The 22567-nt window shown below is 52.8% G+C and overlaps 1 protein-coding gene across 4 annotated transcripts in view; it reads left to right on the top strand.

The window, feature by feature from the left end:
- Positions 1–22567, top strand: part of LOC133345256 (disco-interacting protein 2 homolog C-like) — a 151101-nt gene that overhangs the window by 9065 nt on the left and 119469 nt on the right. Inside the window, exon 1 of one of the 4 annotated variants that reach the window (XM_061555860.1) lies at positions 8341–8467. The exons of 2 other annotated variants lie outside the window; for them this stretch is intronic. In XM_061555860.1, the coding sequence (XP_061411844.1) occupies positions 8431–8467 (37 nt within the window). In that variant the 5' untranslated portion in view covers positions 8341–8430. Of the gene's footprint in view, positions 1–8340; positions 8468–22567 lie in introns of those variants that run through there. One more of the 4 variants, XM_061555858.1, reaches the window with a different exon arrangement.

The following is a 22567-nucleotide window of genomic DNA, read 5'->3' on the forward strand; positions in this document are numbered from 1 at the left end:
ATATAATTATAGAAGTCATCGCCGGCCTGACGTGTTTCTGGGTTGTACAAGATTCAGCGCAGGAAAGAGTTGTGATCCATGGCATCAGTGTGGCTCATCAGAGAGAACACCGGAGATTTCCACGTTCCCATGACGGGGAAACGTATTCCCATACAACAGCGTTTCCCCCACACTACCCATTCTCGCGCTGTAGCAGGATTTTAAATGTGCCATGTGTTTTACATAAAAGCGTGTCCGTTACATTTAAACACGCCCCCGAAGAAACCCGCGGCAGCTTTGTCAATTGGCAGGAGCTCAAAGTCAAAAGGCTCTCTCTTCTTGGCGCTGAGCAACGCCTTTAGATATCCGCGGAAGCGCCTGCGACTCCACTTAGGGGCCGTCCATAAATGACGTCACGCACCTAGGCGGGGGGGTGGGGGGTCAGACATTTGTGACGATGTGTGAGGGGGGGGGTGAGAAATGTGACGTCACATCAAAATTCGCAACTTTAAATAAATATAGACAACACGTTCTACTTAATTAAATAGACTTTTTAATAAATGTTTTCTCCTACAACATCAGTGTGCAGCGGCACATTAAATACGCACTACAATGACAATAGTTTAAAGCGATTTGAAGCATGTTTTATTTTTTGTGACGTCATATTTGAGGGGGGGGGGGTCTGACTTTTTGTGACGCCGTGTGACGAGGGGGGGAGGGGGGGGAGTCAAAAATCGTCCAAAATCGCGTGACGTCATTTATGGACGGCCCCTTACCAGCGTGGTGAAGTATGTTAAATAAACCTCCACAACCTGTATGGTTGTGGCGGGGAGCCCATCATCCAGCAGTGGACTGACTACAAGAACCGGTACGTACACGTACCAAAAAAAAATCGAAGGATTAAAGCGGCTTCGTCGTGCGCTCGGATTAATGGATTCCGCAGATTTCTCCGTCGGGAAACATCCGTCTCTTGTTCGTGCTCAAGTTGGTCAGATCGATTGCGCTCCACTCATTCCCACACCATCGGAGAGCTGGGAGGGGGGTGGGGGGCGCTGATGGGTGGGAGTGTGCTCTGCGGAGAGGCGGTGGAGACGTGTCGATGATTTTATAACTGGGGGGGGAGGGGGGCCCTTCTCCCACCACCCCCATCGTCAAATAGACTTTGTACCAGAGGTCCAAACCGGGTACCCGATACCCGTACCCTACCCGATACCCGGCTACCCGTACCCGGCCGGGTACGGTTACGGGTACCCGTTTGCGACCCTGGTGTGGCCAGGTACGGGTACGGGTAGGCCGTGAGTCACTGGTGAGTAACCGTTTGTCACTCATTTCGGGTAGGGTATGGGTAGGGAACGGGTACCCGTACCCGGCCGGGTACGGGTACCCATTTGCGACCCTGGTGCGGCCGGGTACGGGTAAGAAATCAAAACCCGTTTGCGACCTCTGCTTTGCACCCTCCTGAGTTTGGTGCCCTGCCACGTGTTCTCAGTGTAGTGGCCTAGAATAGCTGCAGCGTAGCACTGGCTGCTGGCAGGAAAGGGATCTGCGGCTTAGGGCAGCCCTAAAGGTCGGCAGGCCACGTGGCACACCATAGGGGGATCTCGGGGGTAAAGGTCACAGAAGGGGCACACCAAGAACCCGCTGGTAGGTTCTAGAAAGGGGGCGTGTCCTGGGGCGGAGCCAGGCCACGCTGGCAGTAAAACGTCTCTGGTAAGAGATGTTTTGTCTTTGAAACGGATTGGTCTAGGCCAGAGACAGCCTCCTTCTTTGGGGCCGTCCATAAATGACGTCACGCACCTAGGTGGAGGGGGGAGGTCAGACATTTGTGACGATGTGTGACGAGGGGGGGGGGGGTTGAGAAATGTGACGTCACATCAAAATGCGCAACTTTAAATAAATATAGACAACACGTTCTACTTAATTAAATAGACTTTTTAATACATGTTTTCTCCTACATCAGAGTGCAGCGGCATTTAAATACGCACTACAATGAAAATAGTTTAAAGCGATTTGAAGCATGTTTTATTTGGGGGGGGGCAGAGCGTTGTGACGTCATATTTGAGGGGGGGGGGTCTGACTTTTTGTGACGCCGTGTGACGAAGGGGGGGGGGTCAAAAATCGTCCAAAATCGCGTGACGTCATTTATGGACGGCCACTTTAGGGCCTAGCCTCAAACAGTGTTAGGCCAGAGAACGCCAAAAGGCGACCAGCACAAAGACAATGCCATATGTTACAAGTGCATACTTTTGTTTGCATGTTCACCACAAGTTCGTGTGGTGAATGCAGATACGATTCGTTGCAAAAGGGTTCTGTTTGGCGTATGAACATATTAACACCTTCGATTTAAAGCTTTCGTGACTGCAGGGATACATCTTCTTGGTTCTTTCGGTAAAGTCACGTAGAAGGGAAATAAGAAAAAACAATCTTTTATTATGTTTTATTTTTATTATTTAATATTTTATGATGTTTTATTTTATTTATTTTATTATTTCCCTTCTACGTGACTTTACCGAAAGAACCAAGAAGATATTAACACCTTACTTACTTGACACAGCTATCGTGCTGTGACGGTTCCACCTGAAGAACGGAGGCTTGTATTGCCTCCGAAACGTCGTGATTTTTATTTTATTTTTATTTTACTTTTATTAATTTAAATTTTTTACCTACGCGGCTTTACCGAAAAAAACCTAAGAATATATATTTACACCTGTTTTAGTGCCAGAAAGGGTAACATTTGTTATACAATACATCATCAAACACAGTGCCGCCACGAATTCAGCATTGCAACGTAGTCGTCATGTTAACATATCGCACGAGACGCGTCAAACGAACGCCGCGCAGGAAAGGGTCGTTGTGTGATTTTCGATGCGGCTCTCTGTCTGCTCTTTTGAAGTCTTAAATGTAAAAGTGGCTTTAAATAAGCCATTTCAACTGCAACTTTCAGCACGGTTTAATGGCGCGAGTGCAATGTGATTGTCGTGAGCACTTCGAGTGTGCGAGGTGTGAGATTGAGTGTAAGAAATTGTGTGTTGTGCCTGCGTGCGTGTGATGTGTGTGTGTGTGGGGGGGGGCAGACGTGCAGTGGTTAGCGCTACGCTGCGCTACGAACCCGGCGACTCGAGTTCGATTCCGATCATGGCCAACACCAGTGACGATTATCTGAAATCGGTCCTGAGCCTCCCCAAGGTCGACTCAGCCTCAAATGAGTACTTGATGCGATGTGGGAAACATCGCCACTGGGGAGACAAAGGCGGCCGGCAGTGGTGCTGGCCACCCACCCACCCCCTCGTGTGCCGTGCCGGCCTTCATAGGTGCTGCTCGCTAACAGCACTTGCCCCAACAGTCTGTTCAGGCTACACGGGGGAGCTTTGTCTTTTTTGTGTGAACGTGTGCGTTTGTGGCGTGTACAGCGAGCAATGGGAGAGCGATGGCGCAGTGGTTAGCGCACTGCACTACGAACCCGGTTCACCCCAGTTCCATTCCTGGCCATGACTAACATCAGTGCAAAGTGACATCTCGACCAGTCCTGGTCCTCCCCTCGCTCACCATATCGCCCGTGGTAAGCCGCCGCGGCCTTCATGTGCTTGCCCTAACAGGCTGCGTAGGCTACACAGGGGACGTTTGTCTTTATTACTGAGTGAGATGATTTTTAGTCCGTGCCCATGGCTTTTCCCGGCCAAATATTTTCGCGCAGCCGTTCGTTTCGGCGGGCAGCGAAACCCCGAGCGGCGCGGTCTCTTCGCTTTGAGGGTCTCGATTCGTTTACAGATTTGGTGGCTTCGCGTGCCGAGTGCACGTGTTGCGGCACGACCCTCAACACATCCGCGCAAAAGGGACAAAAAGTAGTCAAGAGAAGGCGTTTCGGGCAATTGCCCTAATTCATAACGCGTAAAAAAAACGTTCTTCATAGCCCTTCATAACACAAAACGTCACCTATTATGTACTCTTCTGTACAAGGCCACACCGTGCTATTGATGGACGCGTTAAAGTGGCTGTTGTTGGCCAACGCTGCAAGCAGCGTCGCAACGTAATGATACGCACAGTAGCATAAGGGGCCGTCCATAAATGACGTCACGCACCTAGGGTGGGGGGGGGGGTCAGACATTTGTGACGATGTGTGACGAGGAGGGGGGGGGTGAGTAATGTGACGTCACATCAAATGCGCAACTTTAAATAAATATGGACAACACGTTCTACTTAATTAAATATACTTTTTAATAAATGTATTCTCCTACAACATCAGAGTGCAGCGCCACATTAAATACGCACTACAATGACAATAGTTTAAAGCGATTTGAAGCATGTTTTATTTTGGGGGGGAGGTGGCAGAGCTTTGTGACGTCATATTTGAGGGGGGGTCTGACTTTTTGTGACGCCGTGTGACGACGAAGGGGGGATCAAAAACCGTCCAAAATCGCGTGACGTCATTTATGGACGGCCCCCTAAGTATGAATGTAATACCTCCATGATTACACACTCGGGGGAAGAAACGAGTATCGTGATCTTATCGATGGATCTCGATGAGTCGTGCCACTCCTGTTATTAGCGCTGTCCGACTGATGCTCCCCCGCGGTGGAGTGAAACAGTGAGGACGTTTGTTTTTAAATCCACCCACGTCCCACACCTCCGTCTACCCAGCCGTGTAAATGGGTCAATCGCAGTTCGTCGATCGGCAGGCTGTGTGCGGCGGGGTAAAGCCTGTGCATCGAGACGTACAACTTGCACAGGTCAGCGTGCAAGAGCCGGGCAGTGATGTGGCTGCAGGCTGTGATCCAGCGCTTTGGAGGCAGGAGCGAGGGTCGATGGATCACCGCGCTGATGGTGTGGAACTCCCCTTCTACTCGAGGAGGAGCCGTAGCCTGGGCTAAGCCAGAAGCAGGCGTTAAAGTGAGTTTGGACTAATGGCCATCTGTTGGTCATCTGCACGGGGATAGAGCGTTGCTCCCTCGCGCGTTGGGTCGGTTTTCTCGGCGTGCTCCGGTTTCCTCCCACACGTGTAGAATAAACACGCAGCATCATCGTACATTGGCTGAAAACATCTCAACATAAACCCCAATGTAGGAGCAGCAGCAGCAGCAGTAGTACCCACCTGAAAACAGTCCCACGACTCTGTGTGGGTCTCCTTGATAAATAATCAATAAGAGCAGACGAAAATAAAACGCTCACCGGTCTCGAGTTTAGAGGTCATACTGCCGACAGTGGGCGCGAGTAGGCAATTGCAGGGCTGCGCCCTTACTCGGTGCCTCGCGATTCAATAGGTCGCCACGGTGGCGCGCCTCGTGTTTAGCAGATCCTGGGTTCGATCCCGACCCTGACCGCTGCTGTATACTATGGGGACCTCATTTGCCAGTAAAAATATGATAATTGGTTCTTTACCCTTCTATCTGGCAACAAAACTGACACCTTTTTGCAAGGAGTCATGTTTGCATAGACCGCAATACCTGCAGTCATAATACAAACAAAAGAACATAACTCTGATAATAAGGACAGTGCACATTATCAGAGTTATGTTCTTTTGTTTGTATTATGACTGCAGGTATTGCGGTCTATGCAAACATGACTCCTTGCAAAAAGGTGTCAGTTTTGTTGCCAGATAGAAGGGTAAAGAACCAATTAACGCTGCTGTATATTTGGAGTTTGCATGTCTCTCTCTCCATGGATTTGTCTTTGGGTCCTCCGGTGTTTCCCTCCATATGTGGAATGAACATCAAGCGTCTCGAGTATTTATTTGGCTACTGCTATACATTTCCACGTGATAAGCCGCTTCGTTGCGCTGTCATTTGTGATTGCCAGGTCGCCTCTGAAAAAGAGCCGTATAGCTCAGTGGCCCTTACCTGGTAAAAATAAAAACATACTTTAGTTCCAACGCACAGCCAATGGATGGAGCCCTCCCTGGTGGTCGCGCGCGACCACGCAGAGCGCGCGCGCGCTCCCAGCGGTGATCGGCACGCGCTGCGTCACGTGGGAGCCGCGTGCGTGCGCGTGCGTGCGCGTGAGTAATCGTGCGTGCGCGTGCGTGCGTGCGCGTGCGTGCGCGCGCGTGCGTAAGCGTGCTTGCGTGCGTAAGCGTGCTTGCGTGCGTGCGCATGGATAAGCTTGGTTGTGCGTAAGCGTGCGTGATTCCCGCTCACGGCCAACACCAGTGACGATTATCTGAACCGGTCCTGGGCCTCTCATAGGTCGACTCGGCCTCAAATGAGTACCTGGTGGCGGTGTGAAAAACACCCCCACGAAGACAATGTCGGCCGGCAGTGGTGCTGGCCACCCACCCCCCTCGTGTGCCGTGCCGGCCTTCATCGGTGATCACTAACAGCCTTGCCCCCTACAGTCTGTTGATGCTACACGGGGGAATCTTTGCGTTTGTGCGTTCGTACGTGGGGAGTGGTGGCGCTACGAGTTCGATTCCCGCTCGTGACCAAGGACAGTGACGATTATTTGAAGCCGACCTTGGCCTCCCCGAGGTGTCTGGAGCGGTGTGTGGGGAGATAAAAGGTGGCCGGGCGTTGCGTTGTGTTGGCCACGCAACCCCCTCGTGTGCTGTTACGGCCTCAATAGGTGCTCGCTAACAGTACTTTAAAGGCCTCGCTATGCGGAGGATCTTTGTGTGCGTGTGTGCCGCACTCGGAGGGCGGAGGAGCGACGCTCACAATGAGCGGAACGCCGGGGCGGCTAAACGCAGCGAGTTGGCACGGTCAGGGAGCACAGGTGGGAGGCATCTGTCAGTCATCTCAGTCGGTCTACTGAATGGCGCCCGGGTCCGTCCCGTGACCTGCCGGCAGCGATCCTTCCACACTTTACGTAACGGTCTCAAAGTGTACCTAGCCTGGCACAAGCGCACCGGGGACGTCACCGTTGCTGAGTGGTGAAGGGCGGATGTTGTGCGCGTGTGTGTGCGCGCGCGTGTGTGTGCGTGTGTGCGTGCGTGTGCACGTGTGTGTGTGCGAACGTGTGTGTGTGCATGTGTGTGTGCACGTTTGTGTGTGTGCACGTGTGTGTGCGTGTGTGTGCACGTGTGTGTGTGCGTGTGTGTGCGTGCGTGTGCGCGCGCGTGTGTGTGCGCGTGTTTGTGTGTGCGCGTGCGTGTGTGTGCGCGTGCGTGTGTGTGCGCGTGCGTGGTGATACACACGCACGCGCTCGCACGTGGCTAGCTGCACCCGCCGGCAGGTTATTTTTAGACGCAGTCTCTTGGAGAGGAGGAAGAGGAGGAACGCATTTACTGAACGGAGACGAAGACGCAGAGTGGGTGAGAGCAGAGAGCGCGAGGTGGAGGAGTGATGCGGGACGGGAACGGGAGGGGGTGGGATGGGGGGGGCATTGTGGGGGGCGGGGTCGTGGTGGTGCCGGAGTGACCTTGAGCATGCAAATGAGACCGGGATGACGCTGTCCCTTGAAGTGGCCGCTGCACCTCCCCCCACCCCGCCTCCCTCCTCCCTCCCTCCCTTCACTCCCTCCCACTCCCTCCCCTCTTCCCGTCTCCACTGTCCCGTCCTTCACCGCGTGTCAACCCCTTCGGTGCTCTGATCAAAACACTGCCGCTGCGAAAAACACTCCGGGCCGCCAGTCACACGCGGATTTGGTGATGATCACGGCACGCTGCTGGTGCCGCAGCTGCCGATGATTGTGTATTGTCGATGGTGATGGTGCCTGTTTGCATGATGGTGATGGTGACGGTAGTTGTATTTGTAGTGGTGGCTTGTCGCGGCTCTTCGTGATGGTCTCGGTAGCGAAAGTGCCGATGCCGATCGCCGTCATTGTGGTGTTCGCTCGCCCTGATGCTGCTGCCGATGCCGATGCGGTGGTGGGAATCCTGCAGTCTGTTAAGACAACACGGGGGGGATCTTTGGGTGTCGGCGTTGAGGTGACCTCACGTCGGTTCCCCAGGTCATTTTACGAGGCTCCTCGCTCACCCAAGATGTGCAGGGCGCGTTGCGCAACACGCACCTGCTCGACTCCTCCCTCTCCCTCCCCCTCTCCCTCCTCACCCCCCCCCCCTCTCAACCCCCCCCTCCTCCTCCTCCCCTCCCATCTCCATGCACCCGTCTCGCCAGCCTCATACGGCCACTCCAGCAGCAGCGGCGGCAGTAGCAGCGGCGCAATTACACGAGTGTTGCGTGCGTCCTCACGGGAAATCACTCGCGAGCGCGGCCGATACGTGGAGATAAGGAGCGGAGCGAGGCGAGGAAGGAAGAGACACAAAAAGAGGGGAAGGGAGAGAGGGAGGGAGGGAGGGGAGAGCAGAGAGGTGAATCGTTGGAGCGGTGCGTGGGGCATGCGGAGGGGAGAGTTGATGCGGCACCTTGATGGATGACAGCTGAGCCGGTGCTGTCGGGAGGAGGAGGAGGAAGAGGAGGAGGAGGAAGAGGAGGAGGAGGCTTGGACTGGAGGCTTGGACTGGGGGCTCGCGTGGAGCGGTGCACGGGGGCGCTGGAGCCGCAGCGGGGGGTGTCGCACATGGGGCTCTGCTGGGGCTCGGACCCTTTTGTGACAGGTGACCGGACGTGAGCGTGCGCGTGCGCGTGGAGTGCGTGTGTGTGTGTGGAGTGTGTGTCATTGTGTATGTGTGTGTGTTATTATATATATAGTGTGTTCGTGCTGATCTGGAGTGTAGTGGTTCGCGTGCTGCGCTACGAACCCGGTGACCTGAGTTCAATTCCCGCTCACGGCCAACATCGGTGACGATTATCTGAACCGGTCCTGGGCCTCCCCTAGGTCGACTCAGCCTCAAATGTAGTTCCTGGTGCGGTGTGTAAAAACATCGCCACTGGGGAGACAAAGGCGGCCAGGCGTGGCTTTGACCGCCCCACGCCCTCGTGTGCCGTATCGGCCTTCAGGGGTGCTCGCTAACAGCACTTGCCCCAACAGTCTGTTAAGGCTGTACGAGGGATCTTTGTCTTTGTGCCACTCAGTAGCACTGTGCGTCTATCGATGAGTGCCGTTGTGTGTGTGCGTTACGTTGTGTCTGTGTGTTCCGCGTGGATGTCCCTGTGTATACGTTACCCTGTGTGTGTGTTAGTGCACTGCGCCACCAGAGTTCCATCCCCGCTCACAGCGGCGAATATCTGAACCGGTCATGGTCCTCCCCTAGGTTGACTCGGCCTTAAATAACAACCCGATGCGGTGTGTAATCCTCAAAGACTGCCGGGCGCAGTGATGGTCACTTACATCCTTCCCTTCGTGGGCCGTGCCGACCTTCATAGGTTGCTCGCAAATAGCTCTTGCCCCAACACATTGTTAACAGCTATGCGGGTGATCTTTGTATGAGTGTGTGCGTGTTACGCTACATGGGGGATCTTTGTCTTTGTGGACGTATTGTGTGCGCATGAATGTGCGATCTGTGATGAACAGGGTCTATGAGTGCACGCATGTTCCTGTGTGTGCGTGCGTACGTGTTACTGTGGGGAGCGGTAGTGTAGCGGTTAGCGCGCTGCGCTACAAACCCGGCAAACCCGAGTTCGATTCTCGCTCACGGTCAACACCAGTGACGATGATATGAATCAGCTTCTGGGCCTCGCCTAGGTCGACTCAGCTTCAAATTAGTAGGTGGTGCCGTGTGTAAACATCGCCATTGAGGAGATAAAGGCGGCTGGGCGTGGTACTGGCCACCCACCCCCTCGTGTTCCATACCGGCTTTAAGGCCACCTCTAGGTGCTCGCTAACAGCACTTGTCCCAGCAGTTTGTTAAGGCTATACGGGGGATCTTTGGCTGTGAGCGCCGTTGCTTCACGCGTTACTCCGTGTGCCCGCGTGTGTCGCAGCGTGTCTGTGGTGTCACAGTTTAATCACGGAATTTACCGAAATGCGTGAGAAATTCTGGCGACTTCTCGCACTCTGTGCTCATACAAATCACGTCCCAAACAGCACGTGACCACAATCACGCGCGCGCGTTTTGTCGGGCGAGCGGTGGCGCAGTGGTTGTGAACCTCAGAGCTGGGGAGGCCGGGCGTGGGGGCTGGCTTTAATAGGTGTTCGCTAACAGCACTTGCCCCAACAGCCTGAGGAGACTACACGGGGGAGGGATATTTGTCTTTGTCGTGCAGGAGTGGTGAAGCGCTCAGACCGGAGACGAGTGGCGTGACATTGATTGAGTCACGTGTCTCCCCGTAATGTGCCCTGTCTGCTGAAGGCATGAGCGGCTTAGTGCAGCATTAGTAATATCATCATCATCCATATCATAATCATCAGCAGCGCTATTCGAACCAACACCCACCATCATCACCAACAGCAGCAGCAACAGCAGCACTACCACAGCCATCACGAACCGCAACAGAGCATCCACCGCCACTACCAACATCATCACCAGCATCATCAGCAGCACCGTGCCAGATGTGACACTGGCTACATGAAGATGCGAGGCGTTGGATAGCTCAGGGGTTAAAGCGCTGATCCAGAATCGCTGACTTCCTGGGTTCGAATCTGGATTGCAGCTGATCAAACCGCGTGGTTCTCAATTGTAGCAAATTCATGGTCTCAACAATTGACTGCACAAAACACTCATCGTGGGGAAATGTGAATTTGGTTTCACTTACTGTGGCAAAGGTCTTCACGGACATGCTGAAATCATGTTCTTTGCGCGAAGGTCCCAGAAAACCGCCCAAGTGCGGATAACAAAGAGTGCTTGAAGGAATCCCAGGAGTATGGATATCTACGCTCTCAACTTCTGCGGGCCGTTCTCCAGCACTGTGTGGGTGCACTGCTCATCGTCCGATTTCCTAACGGACACCCTCGTCTTGTGGCACCACGCCCAGAACACAAAAGTGGGATACAATTCAAAAGAAAACAGTGAATGTGATCCAAAACGCAATCGGCTGTTATCTTGTAGTTATACACCTCGGATGTGTGTCCCGGGGCGCCACGGTGGCTATGAGATGTTAACTCCCTCGCCTGGTTTGCAGGAGGTCGTGGGTTTCATCCCGACCCTGACTGCCGTATATTTTGGAGTTTGCGTGTCTCTCTCTCTCCGTAGTCGCGTGGATTTTTCTCCGGGTCCTCCAGTTTTTCCTTCCACATTTAGAAGCAACGTCACGCGTTCGGAGTATTTGGCTGCTATACATTTCCACGCGATAAGCCACTTGGCTGAGCCATCGTTTGTGATAGCCAGTTCGCTTCTGAAAATGAGCTGTGAAAGCTCAAGTGGGCCTCACCCGCTCAAATAAAAGTAGTAAGTGGCAGTCGTGTGCATGTGGAGAGCCGTGCGCTGCAAACCCGGCGGTCCCAAGTTGAACTTCGCAATAGCGGCGAATAACGTAACCAGTCTGGGGCCTCCCCTACGTCGACTCAGCCTTAAATGATTGTGACGGATAAACGTCGCCACTCTGGAGACAAAGGCGGGCGGGCGGGCGTGGTTCCTGCCACAGCACCCCGCGCGTGCCGTGTTGTCCTTCGCGGCGCTTGGCCCGACCGTCTGTGAAGGTTATACGAGGAATGGTCGAGGAGGGGTTCTTTCTGTACGTGTCGCCCCTGGCGTTGTTAACAGGGGCTCGCGCACAGCACGTGTCGCCGCTGGAGGCTATCGGCGCGGTCATCTGGGTGGGTGAGGGGGGTGCCTGCCCGGCCCCCGGATTTATGAGTTTGTTATTGCACCTTGAGACACGAGCAGCAGCAGCAACAGGAAACAGCTGCGAGTGGCTGGTGCCGAGACGCGCGGGGCGTGTGTGTGTGCTGGTGCTTGCCCCGACAGTCTGTTAAGGCTATAAAGGGGATCTTTGTCTTTGCTGGGGCGTGTGTGCGGGGAGCGGTGGTGTAGCGGTTAGCGCTACGCTGCGCTACCAACACGGCTCACCCGAGTTCGATTCCCGCTCACGGCCAATACCAGTGACGATTATATGAATCGGTCGTGGGCCTCACCTAGGTAGACTCAGCCTCAAATGAGTACCTGGTGCGATGTGGGGAGACAAAGGTGGCCGGGCGTGGTGCTGGGCACCCACCCCTCGTGTGCCGTGCCGGCTTTTATAAAGGCTCGTGAATAGCACTTGCTCCAGCAGTCTGTTAAGGCTACACGGGGGATCTTTGTCTTTGGAAGCGGCATAATAGTGGCTAGCGAGTTGTACTACAAATCCGGCGACCCGAATTAGATTGCCGCCCACGGCCAACATCAGTGGCGAATATTTTAACATGTCTTGGGTCTACCCTAGGTCGACTGAGCCTTAAACGAGTCGCTGACGCGGTGTGTAGACACAAAGCATTCAGAATACACAAGTGGCGTGCGTGTGATCGTGTGGTGGTGGTGTTTGTTGTTGTTGTTGTGTGTGTGTGAATCACGTGCTATCTAGTGGCGAGATGTCAACTATCTCGCCTGGTGTACAGGAGGTCGTGGGTTCGATCCCGATCCTGATGCCTTTTTTTATATATGGAGTTTTTACATAGTCTCTCTCCCCGTGGCCGCGTGGATTTTCTCCGAGTCCTCCGGTTTTCCCCTCCACATTTAGAATCAACGTCACGCGTTTGGAGTAGAGTATTTGCTTGCTATAAATGTCCACACGATAAGCCACTTCGTTGAGCTTTCAGTTGTGATTGCCAGATCGCTTAGCTCAGTGTGTTCTTACCTGGCAAAATAGAAACGTTAATGTAGAACAACAGACGCGTGGACAGGGTACAGAGAGACACGCAGCCAAACACAATAGCCTGCAGATACCGCGTGAATAGGCAGCTCTATAAATAAAGAGGAAGATAGGCAGATTGACAGCTGTTTACATACATAGGCAGATAGGTGTAGAGATAGACACGAATTCGGGGGTATGTAGACAAACAGATACACGGATAGGCAGCTGAACCGTGATGACTAAGCCAGATGACTCTTAAAACGGAGACGATTCTTCGTCTCTTGAGTTCTCTCGCGTGGTTTCAACGAAATGAACGCGAGACCTGAGTGCGACTATAGATCCTCACCCGCCGTTGTGCGGAACGCGTTCACCGGGTTCCCAAAGGGGTCGTCCATAAATGACGTCACGCGATTTTGGACGATTTTGGACCCCACACTGCGTCACAAAAAGTCAGACCCCCCCCCCCCTCAAATATGACGTCACGAAGCTCTGCCTCCACCCACCCCCCCAAAACCATAAAACATGCTTAGAATCGCTTTAAACTATTGTCATTGTAGTGCGTATTTAATGTGCCGCTGCACTCTGATGTTGCAGGAGAAAACATTTATTAAAACGTCTATTTAATTAAGTAGAACGTGTTGTCTAGATTTATTTAAAGTTGCGCATTTTGATGCGACGTCACATTTCTCAACCCCCCCTCTCCCCTCGTCACACATCGTCACAAATGTCTGACCCCCCCCCCCCCAGGTGCGTGACGTCATTTATGGACGGCCCCAAATCGTCACAGCCACCAACTTTGATCCTTGTGTTCTATTCGCAGCACACGTGCACGTGTTACTGCACAGATGATCAAATACGCACGTGGATATACATTTAGAGATTTCGTACCAATAACTTGTGGATGTTGAGCTTCGTTTTTAGCTCCGCACGTAGCCGACCGTGTGAGTCGGGGGGGGGTGCGGATGCCGGCCCGCCTCGCACGTGGAATTCGCGCGTACGCCCGCACTGCGCGTGCATCTCCAGAGAGAGAGAGAGTCGAGAACGAGACGTGTAGATTGACAGGGCCGTGAACCAACGTGGTGAAGTATGGTCAAACAGCTCCCCACGACCGCAACAGACTGGCAGGAGGCGGGGGGGGGGGGGGGGGCTTCATCGAGTGTCAGGGGCTGGCAACCAAAATAACAAGAAGAGCCATTTGTGTTCGACTTCTATAAATAAATAAGTAATCTTTTTTTTTAACTCTTTTTTAAACACGCTTTTATGAAATGTACTACTAATGGTAGAACTCCACGACTCCAGGAAGTGGCCCCGAAGCTTGCCATAACGTAAGGGACCGTGGCCAATTACAGCCAACGTCAGTTGAGCGTGGACAATTAGACCCAAGCCGAAACATAACATCTAAAAAATTATGTTTAATTTTTGTTTTTATGATAGAATATAGTATTGTCATCAGTATGACATAAGTATACCAAGTTTGCAGTCGATACCACTTTGGGAAGTGGGTTAAAATTGAGTTACAAGATTTGGCGATACAACAACGACAACAAACAAAATGAGTTCAAAGAAAGCGTGTAAAAAGATTGTTTAAAATATATTTCTTATGATAGAATATAGTATTGTCATCAGTATCACATAAGTATACCAAGTTTGCAGTCGATACCACATTGGGAAGTGGGTTAAAATTGAGTTACAAGATTTGAGGATACAAAAACAACAGAGTGAGTTCAAAGAAAGCGTGTAAAAAGATTGTCTAAAATATATTTATGATAGAATATAGTATTGTCATCAGTATGACATAAGTATACAAAGTTTGCAGTGGATACCACATTGGGAAGTGGGTTAAATTTGAGTTACAAGATTTGAGGATACAACAACAACAGACAGAGTGAGTTCAAAGAAAGCGTGTAAAAAAGACCTCAGTTCTAACAAGCACCATAATGCACCGTGCGGTGACGACGAGACGGTGACTCCTTAATACTGGGAGGAACCTCCTGGTTACACCAACCCACAGGGGATTATTGTGTCCGTCGTGCAGGGAGGGGCTGGGTGGGGAGGGAGGGGCTGGGTGGGGAGGGGAGGGTGGTGCTGGGTGGGGAGGGTGGGGAGGGGCTGGGTCTAGAGGGTGGGGCTGGGTGGGGGGTGTGGGAGGGGTGGGGCCGGGTGTGGAGGGGCTGGTCACCCCGTGGTGCCCTTATAAAACTCAACGTTTAACCTACTCACGCCGGCTTGTGCCCGCCCTCACAGTCGGCCATATTTGCGGAATACACCACGCCCTGGCCGTTGACCCTGGCCATTGACCGAGCAACCCAACGTTCCTTCCAGCTCCCTCCGCAGGAGTTTGTGTTGAATAACGCCGCAGAGCAGCGGTCACTATAGGAGCAGCGTGCGACTTCTGAGCCGCAGGTTGGCAACCCCCTGATCGAGTGCATTGACTTATTTGATTGACAGGGTAGAAGACGCACACATGGGTACTCAGATGGCAGGTGGCTACCAGGGGCTTAATTTCAGCCAACCTTGCGCACCACATACAGTGTGTGTATATTTATTTGTCTCTCTCTCTCTCTTTCTCGCCGTGGCGACTTGTCGCGTGCCACCGACTCCAGGGGCCACGAGCGAAACCGAAAATAACGAAAATGCATCCGGAGTGAGAATTTGCCGACTGGAAGTGGAGCAGAGTGGGAGGGGAACGAGGCGACGCCACAGCGCAGCGTCTCGCGACAGCCCGCGAGACGGAAGGGCAGTGCCGGGCAGCGCCACACGTTCGTGTGAGAATCAGAATCTTTAGCTCATGAATTGAGAAATCCGATGAGCCGTGAAGCGCTTTTATTTCTTTTACTGGTCAGACGGTCACGACAACGAGGAATGCAAAACCACGATCGGAGCACAGATCAATGATATTAGTTCACCGATTGCAAAGCTTGGGCAAAGCAGCAAAACAACAGCAGCCCCAGACCACACCAAGGCAACGGTACAGTCCGTCTGTCACATTGCACATTAAAATTGAACTATCGATCCACGGGTCAGGATGAAAGTTACCAGGGGTGGGGGGGGCCAAGTGTATTCCTATAACATGGCAACGGTTAGTTCTGTGTCTTAGAACTCCTCACTCCCTCCCTCCATCTCCTCACTTCCTCCCTCTCCTCCCTCCCTCCCTCTCCTCACTATCCTCACTCCCTCTCCTCACGCCCTCCGTCCCTCTCCTCCCTCCCTCTCCTCACTCCCTCCCCTCCCTCTCCTCCCTCTCCTCCCTCCCTCTCCTCCCTCTCCTCCCTCCCGCTCACGCACGCGGTTTTATTTTTATTTCGTGCGGCCGCCGAGCCGAGACCCAAGTTTGGTGTCGGCGCGGCGCCTTCGCAGTCGTTAAGAAACGCCACGGGGAGCCTCCCGTTATGGGCATAAGCGCGCTGCGTGGAAACCACGGAGCTGGCAGCGGTGAGGCCACCTCGAGTTCAGAGCCCACGGATCACGGGATTTGACGTTCAATTCTCGGTGGTTTTTTTTTGTAGCGTTCTGCAGTGCGCCATGTGGCTGTCAGTCAACCTCCACGTTGCTGCCAACCCACAGGGGGTGGGTTGGCCCTGAGCTGCACGCTGGCTCCATGCTCTGTGCGCCTCGGAATCTCGGGGCATAGTACAGAGCAACAATGCATGTTGCTGCACGGCCCCCGACTGCCCGCGATGGCAGTCGGGGGCCGTGCAGTCTAAACGCCCTCACGGGGGGGTTGATTCCCCCTCCTCCACCCCTCCCCCACCTCCTCCCCCACGGCCCCACCCCTCCCACACTCCTCCAAAGCACTCCCCAGGCTCAAAGCTGCTTAGCTTAACAGATGCAACGCGTCTGGGCTCATCCCCGGGCGATTTGTTGGAGCGGGTGCGGTTCATTTGATTTAACGTCGTTTGGAAACATCTTACCAAAAGTACGTGTCGAAGGATCTACGTTTTGCGTGTTTAGTTTGTTGTCCTTCCCCCCGCACCTCCGATTAGCGCGGTTGGCTACGTACGGCGCGCGAAATAAGTCCAACATGCACGCACGCAACATACAGACTCTGTGTCCACAGTATTCGTCCTTGCGCAGTGTGGAACACGGTGCGTTTTGGGACCCAGGGAATGAAAAGCGAGTGCATGTGAGCTGCTCCACACAGCGGTGGATGGCGTCCGAACGCAGCCAGCAACAATCGGCAACGCCTCTGTGAACGCCACGTGTCCTCGTCACAGCACGCGGCGCTGAGTTGCAAATAAATTCGGGATTATGCATGGACGTGGCGGGGAGCGCGAGATGTGATCTCCCTCGCCCGGTATGCAGGAGGTCGTGGGTTCGATCTCGAACCCTGACGCCTGTTGTATATTTCGAGTTTGCGCGTCTCTCTCCGCGTACTCCCGGTTTTTCCCTCGACGTTCATGAACATTCGTTTAGAGTATTTGGCTTCTATAAATGTCCACTTGATGGTGAGCCATTTCGTTGAGCTATTTGTGGCCAGGCCACTTATGAAAAAGAGCTATGTAGCTCAGTGGGCCTTATGCGGTATTATATATTTTAAAAAAAGTTTAGTTTAAAAATGTAGTTTATGAGCCTCATGTAGCCAATGGGAAGCGACGGCTCACAATGAACAGCCAATGGGAAGCGGTCCAGCATGGGTTCGACGTGTGTGCGTTTGAGCGTGGGTTTGAGCATGGGGTCGAGCATGCTTTCTCTCGATTCCTGTTTCACAACTCCCAATATGGGACAGCCCATGCCCAGGGGAAACGCGATTTGGGCACGACACACTGACTTCGCGTTGTAATTTAGGCCTCAATATTTCAGTCGCTTCACAGCGCCAGAGGTGGCGGCTGTGAGCGAGCAATCGTTGTGATAAACAGGGCCCTATAGTGTCCATGGAGGGCGCTTGCCAATTACGTCTGGTGACCCGTTTGTCATTGTTTAACAAGCCTCACTCTGCTCATGTGAGACCCACAACAGCAACACCGCCAGCTCCAGAAGACTAGTCGTTCGAAAGGTCACGTAAGGACAATTGGCTTATGGATGTGCGACATGTTTCAAACTACTGCATTTAATATTTAACATGCACGTGTCATAAAAAACGTTAGTCAATGGCTGGTGCATTAAATCATCAAGTCAAATCGCCTCTACGCCTGAACGGTCCCATTTATATAGATTAGAACGCCATGAATGTGTAGTGCCGTGTATTGAGTCACTACGGCGATAAGCGCCAGTTACTTTAGAGAAGAGTACAACTGTGCGTGTTAGAGTCTCTTTCTGGCACCAGAGGATGTATGGCATGGAAGGGGGCCCTAGAGGGCATGGTTCTGGTGACTGTCACAGAGAGGGCAGTTGATGACGTGACAGTCTGGGTGAACCCGACAGGGCACGTGACCAGGACAGGGTGTCGAGGGGGGCCGAAATGTGGTGAGAGGGACACGTGATGTATGGCCCAGAACCTTCTGGTGGGATCCAGAAAGGGGGAGTGGCCGAGGGCTGAGCCAGGCCACGCCCAGGGGCATAAAAGGGAGGTCCCGAGAGCCGATCGAGGCTGTCTGTTTAAATGAAACCTGTCGGTGCTACGTCTCTTCGATCCTCGGTCTACGGTCTTTACGCTCGGCATCGTGGGTCAGGCAATGTGTTACTGACTGACCCGGTTATGTAGTTACCCCGTTGTGGTCTAGTTAACCTGTTGTACGTTTATGTAGTTACCCTGTTGGGGTGTGAGAATAAACGTGTTGCCTGCAAGTTCAAGTGTGTGCCTCCGTGGAACCCACTACACATGCACAACACCGGTGAAAATGAGGATCTGAGCCTTGCTTGGGTCACCACTCGGTTTGCTCAGCCTAAAATGAAGTCCTGATTCTCTGTGATGTTTCGGGCATTATCACTGAGAAGGAAAAACTAGGAACTATTTTTTATTTTACCAGGTAAGGCCCACTGAGTTATATAGCTCGTTTTTAGAAGCAACCTGGCCACAAATGATAGGAGGTCAATGAAGTGGCTTATCATGTGGAAATGTATAGCAGCCAAATACTCAAAATGTGGAGGGAAAACCCGGAGGACCCAGAGAAAAATCCACGCGACCACCGGGAGAACATGCAAACTCCAAATATAGTCAGTGTGGGGATCGAACCCACGACCTCCTGCATACCAGGCGAGGTAGTTAACATCTCACCATCGCGGCACCTGCACAGCCTACGAATGCTACACAGCTTTGTCGAGGACAGAGCCAGGTAAAAAAAACATCTCACGGAAGGGGGCCAGCGACGGGCAACGGATGTGCCGCGTTTACCACGAGGGCCTGGCACAACATCTTCCCACCGTGGTGCCCACAAGGCGCTGCCGGATCAGTACATCACTCTTTTGTGCTGGGTGCCAGCCTAAATAGATGCTCGCTAATTGCACGTGGATATGTGTGCGTGCGCGCGTGCGCGTTGCGACGGAGGGAGGGGTGTAAGCGAGCGGCAGCTCCTGGAGTGAAGGTGACTCGGAGGCTCGGAGCTCTTCTATTTTCACCGAGCCACTCCTTCTCCCGCCGTGTTCTCAATTAGCGGCTCAATTACTGCGGGGAGAGAGTGTCACTTGAAGAGACGAGACTTCACCGCCACTTGCGTTTGTGTACGCATGCGAGTGTGTCCGTGCGTGTGTGTGTGTGCTTGTACGGGGAGCGGGAGTGTAGCGGTTAGCGCGCTGCGCTATTTTATTATGTTTTCTTTTTATTATTTTATTATTTCAATTCTACGTGACTTTACCGAAAGAACCAAGAAGACCACTTTGATTTGTTCGTGAAGTTTGCGGGGACGGGGGTGGTGGGGGGGGTTTGGTGTCGTGCCCCCCCCCCACCCCCGCACAGAGCATAATGGACCGGTGAATGAATAATGCACGCACGGAGAATGAACATTGCACCAAATTGGAATGAATGAATGCGGCACGTCCGAATAACTGGAGCACGAATGACGGCGGAGGGAACATTTCGAATCCGCGGCTGTGCTTAACAACAATAATACTAAAGCCGGGCTATTTTCAGACATCTGGTGGTCATTGAGTGCGTGTGTCTTCATTGGCGGCGGCTAGTTATTTATTTATTTGCCTGCGGCCGATGTGCCCTTGGGCAATGATACATCACAACAGCAACAATACACGAGGCGGAGACTCATGCTCGATGTCCCCTACGCGCGTGCCCGGCTCTTGTCCGCGTCATGGTAGGCCGACACTTTTTATTTGACGTAGCGTTTAGGCCAGGGGTGGGGAACGTCCGGCCAACGGGCCGTGTGAGGCCCGCAAAATAATTTGGTGTGGCCCTGCCAAGGCAACCGCAGGCGGGACTCGAAATTCAATAAATCTAGGAGCAAACCTGGAAAAGCAGTTGCGAGTAGCAGCAGCATCATCAACACCAGCTAACATCACACGCCTCACCAAAGAGAAGCAGTTTTAGCCCATCACATTAGGGGTGAGTTAATTCAATGTTTGACCAAATATAACGGGATAATTTTTAAGTTGATAATTTTGTATGGCCCGCGAATGATGTTCTAAATATCCAAATGGCCCTTGGCAGAAAAAAAGGTTCCCCGCGCCTGGTTTAGGCTTTGATGCGAGAGTTGTTCTTGCATTCACCGGTAATAATCGTGTGAAAATCCCTGACTATTAGAATCGATAAAAGCCATCTCCGGTTTTTAACAGCCCTGTGGTATAACGATGTGTAGTAGTGAACAAAGAGTTAGTGCCTGTGCCGTCACTAAAATTGAACGGCGAGTCCCATCAGCCAAGGAGCTTTCTGCACCAATGCTTACTTTGGCAGAATAAACTAAAACTGAACTATGTTAATTGAACTTTGTATTTTACCAGGTAAGGCCCACTGAGCTACATAGCTCTTTTACAGAAGCGACTTTGCCATCACAAATGATCACCATCATCATCATCACGATCCATGGGCAGATACCAATGAGCTCTAGCAGTGGGAACGAGAGGGGGAGGGGGGGGAGGATTTCGTCGACGTTTGGTGGGAGAGCGATCAAATCGGTGCTGTTCTTTCAGCCGATGAATAATCCTCATCTTAGATGTGGCCAGGCTTACTGCAATCCGCACCCTCGCCCCCTGTGGTGCACCGTGCCAAGCTCAATAGGTGCTCCCAAACAGCACTTGCCTCCGACTGTGGCGAGCAGCCAGGATACGCAGCGTGGCTGCAGGCCGTGATCCAGCGCTGTGGAGGCGGCAGCGAGGGTTTGTGGATCACCGCGCTGATGGTGTGGAACTCCCCTTCTACCCGTGGGCGTCGAGGAGGTGCAGCAATCGCGGACTCGACCTGTTCCACCTGTGCAGGATAGAGCGTTGCCCCCTCGCACACACGTGGGTTTGTTCCTCGGGTCGTTCCGTTTCCTACCACGCGTAAAACTGTCATGAATTGCTCAATAACACCTTCATATATAGAGGACCGCAGAGCTTGGAGGAGGGGGGGGGGTGCGGTGAATTTGGCACTGGCCTGCAACGTGGTTGCTGCCGGGTTCCCGCTCCTCCGTGGCTCTTCCTCCGACGAGAGCGATGAGATCATTTACTGTGCTGCAGCGGCATTACAAGTTGACGTTATCGTGATGAATGATGACAACAAGGGATCCCGTGTCATTGTGGGGGCCATGTAAGTGTGCACGCGATGGCGCGCGTGTGTGTAGCGGCGAGCGCGCTGCGCTACGAACCCGGCGACCCGAGTTCGATTCCCGCTCACGGCACATCACCGGTGACGATTATCTGAACCGGTGCTGGGCATCCCCTAGGTCGACTCAGCCTCAAATTAGTACCCGATGCGGTGTGTAAACATCGCCACTGGGGAGAGAAAGGCAGCCGGGCGTGGTGCTGGCCACCCACCCCCTCGTGTGCCGTTCCGGCCTTCATAGATGCTCGCTAACAGCACTTGCCCCAACCGTCTGTTGAGGCTACACGGGGGATCTTTGGCTTTTGTAGTTTTGTATGTGTGTGTTATCTGTGAATGGGTGTGTGGCTGTGTTTGTGTGTATATTTTGTTTGTGTGTGTATATTATGTTTGTGTGTGTGTATATTCTTGCATGTGTGTGTTATGTGAAGTTATGTGCTGTGTGTGTATGTGCATGTCTCTGTTCATTGTGTTTGTGTATCCATCTGTGTGTGTGTAGGCTTGTGCACGTGAGTGTTCTCTGTTGATGCGTGTATAAATATTTGTGTGTGTGTGTGTGCACCATGGTGATGTCACTACCACTGAAGAGTAAATGACAGCTGTAGATGGCAGACGATGGTAGTGACGGTGGTGGTGATGATGATTATGGTGATCATTGTGGTGATGATCGTTAATGGTGGTGCTCATGGCAGTGGAAACGACGATGGTGGTGATGATGGTGATGATGGTTACCATGGTGGTGTTGATGATGGTGTTGGTGGTTTTAATGATGGTGATGATGGCAGACTGGAGATGATGATAACGATGCCGGTCGTGATGGTGGTGGTGATGGTGCTGACACTCGCACACACGTGTTTGGCGTGGGGGTCACCTTCCCACGCCAGTCCACTGGAGGAGGAGAAGACACCAGCCCGAGATGCTGGACAGGAAAATAAACAAATTACATCACGAGCACAAGACTGAGTCCCAAGCAAAGACAAAGATCCCCCGTGTAGCCCTAACAGACTGTAGGAGCAAGTGCTTTTAACAGCACATGAGGGGTGGATGGCCAGCACCATGCCCGACCGCCTTTGTCTCCCCAGTTGGCGATGTTTACACACCGCACCAGGTACTCATTTGAGGCTGAGTTGACCTAGGGGAGGCCCAGGACCGGTTCAGATAATCGTCACTGGTGTTGGCCGTGAGCGGGAATCGAACACGGGTGAGCCGGGTTCATAGCGCAGCGTCGCGCTAACCGCTACACCACCGCTCCCCACTACATTACGAGCACAAGACTGAGTCCCAGACACACGCACACACACACAGTGACACACGCCAACGTACACAAAACACACAATGCAGACACATGCATGAACACGCACAGCATGACACGTGTCGCACGTATGTACGAAACAAAAGGACGCAATAAACAAACACAAAGTGTCAA

The sequence above is a fragment of the Lethenteron reissneri genome, chromosome 21 (genome assembly GCF_015708825.2).
Source record: "Lethenteron reissneri isolate LAM-NWPU_2019-01 chromosome 21, ASM1570882v1, whole genome shotgun sequence".
NCBI lineage: Eukaryota > Metazoa > Chordata > Hyperoartia > Petromyzontiformes > Petromyzontidae > Lethenteron > Lethenteron reissneri.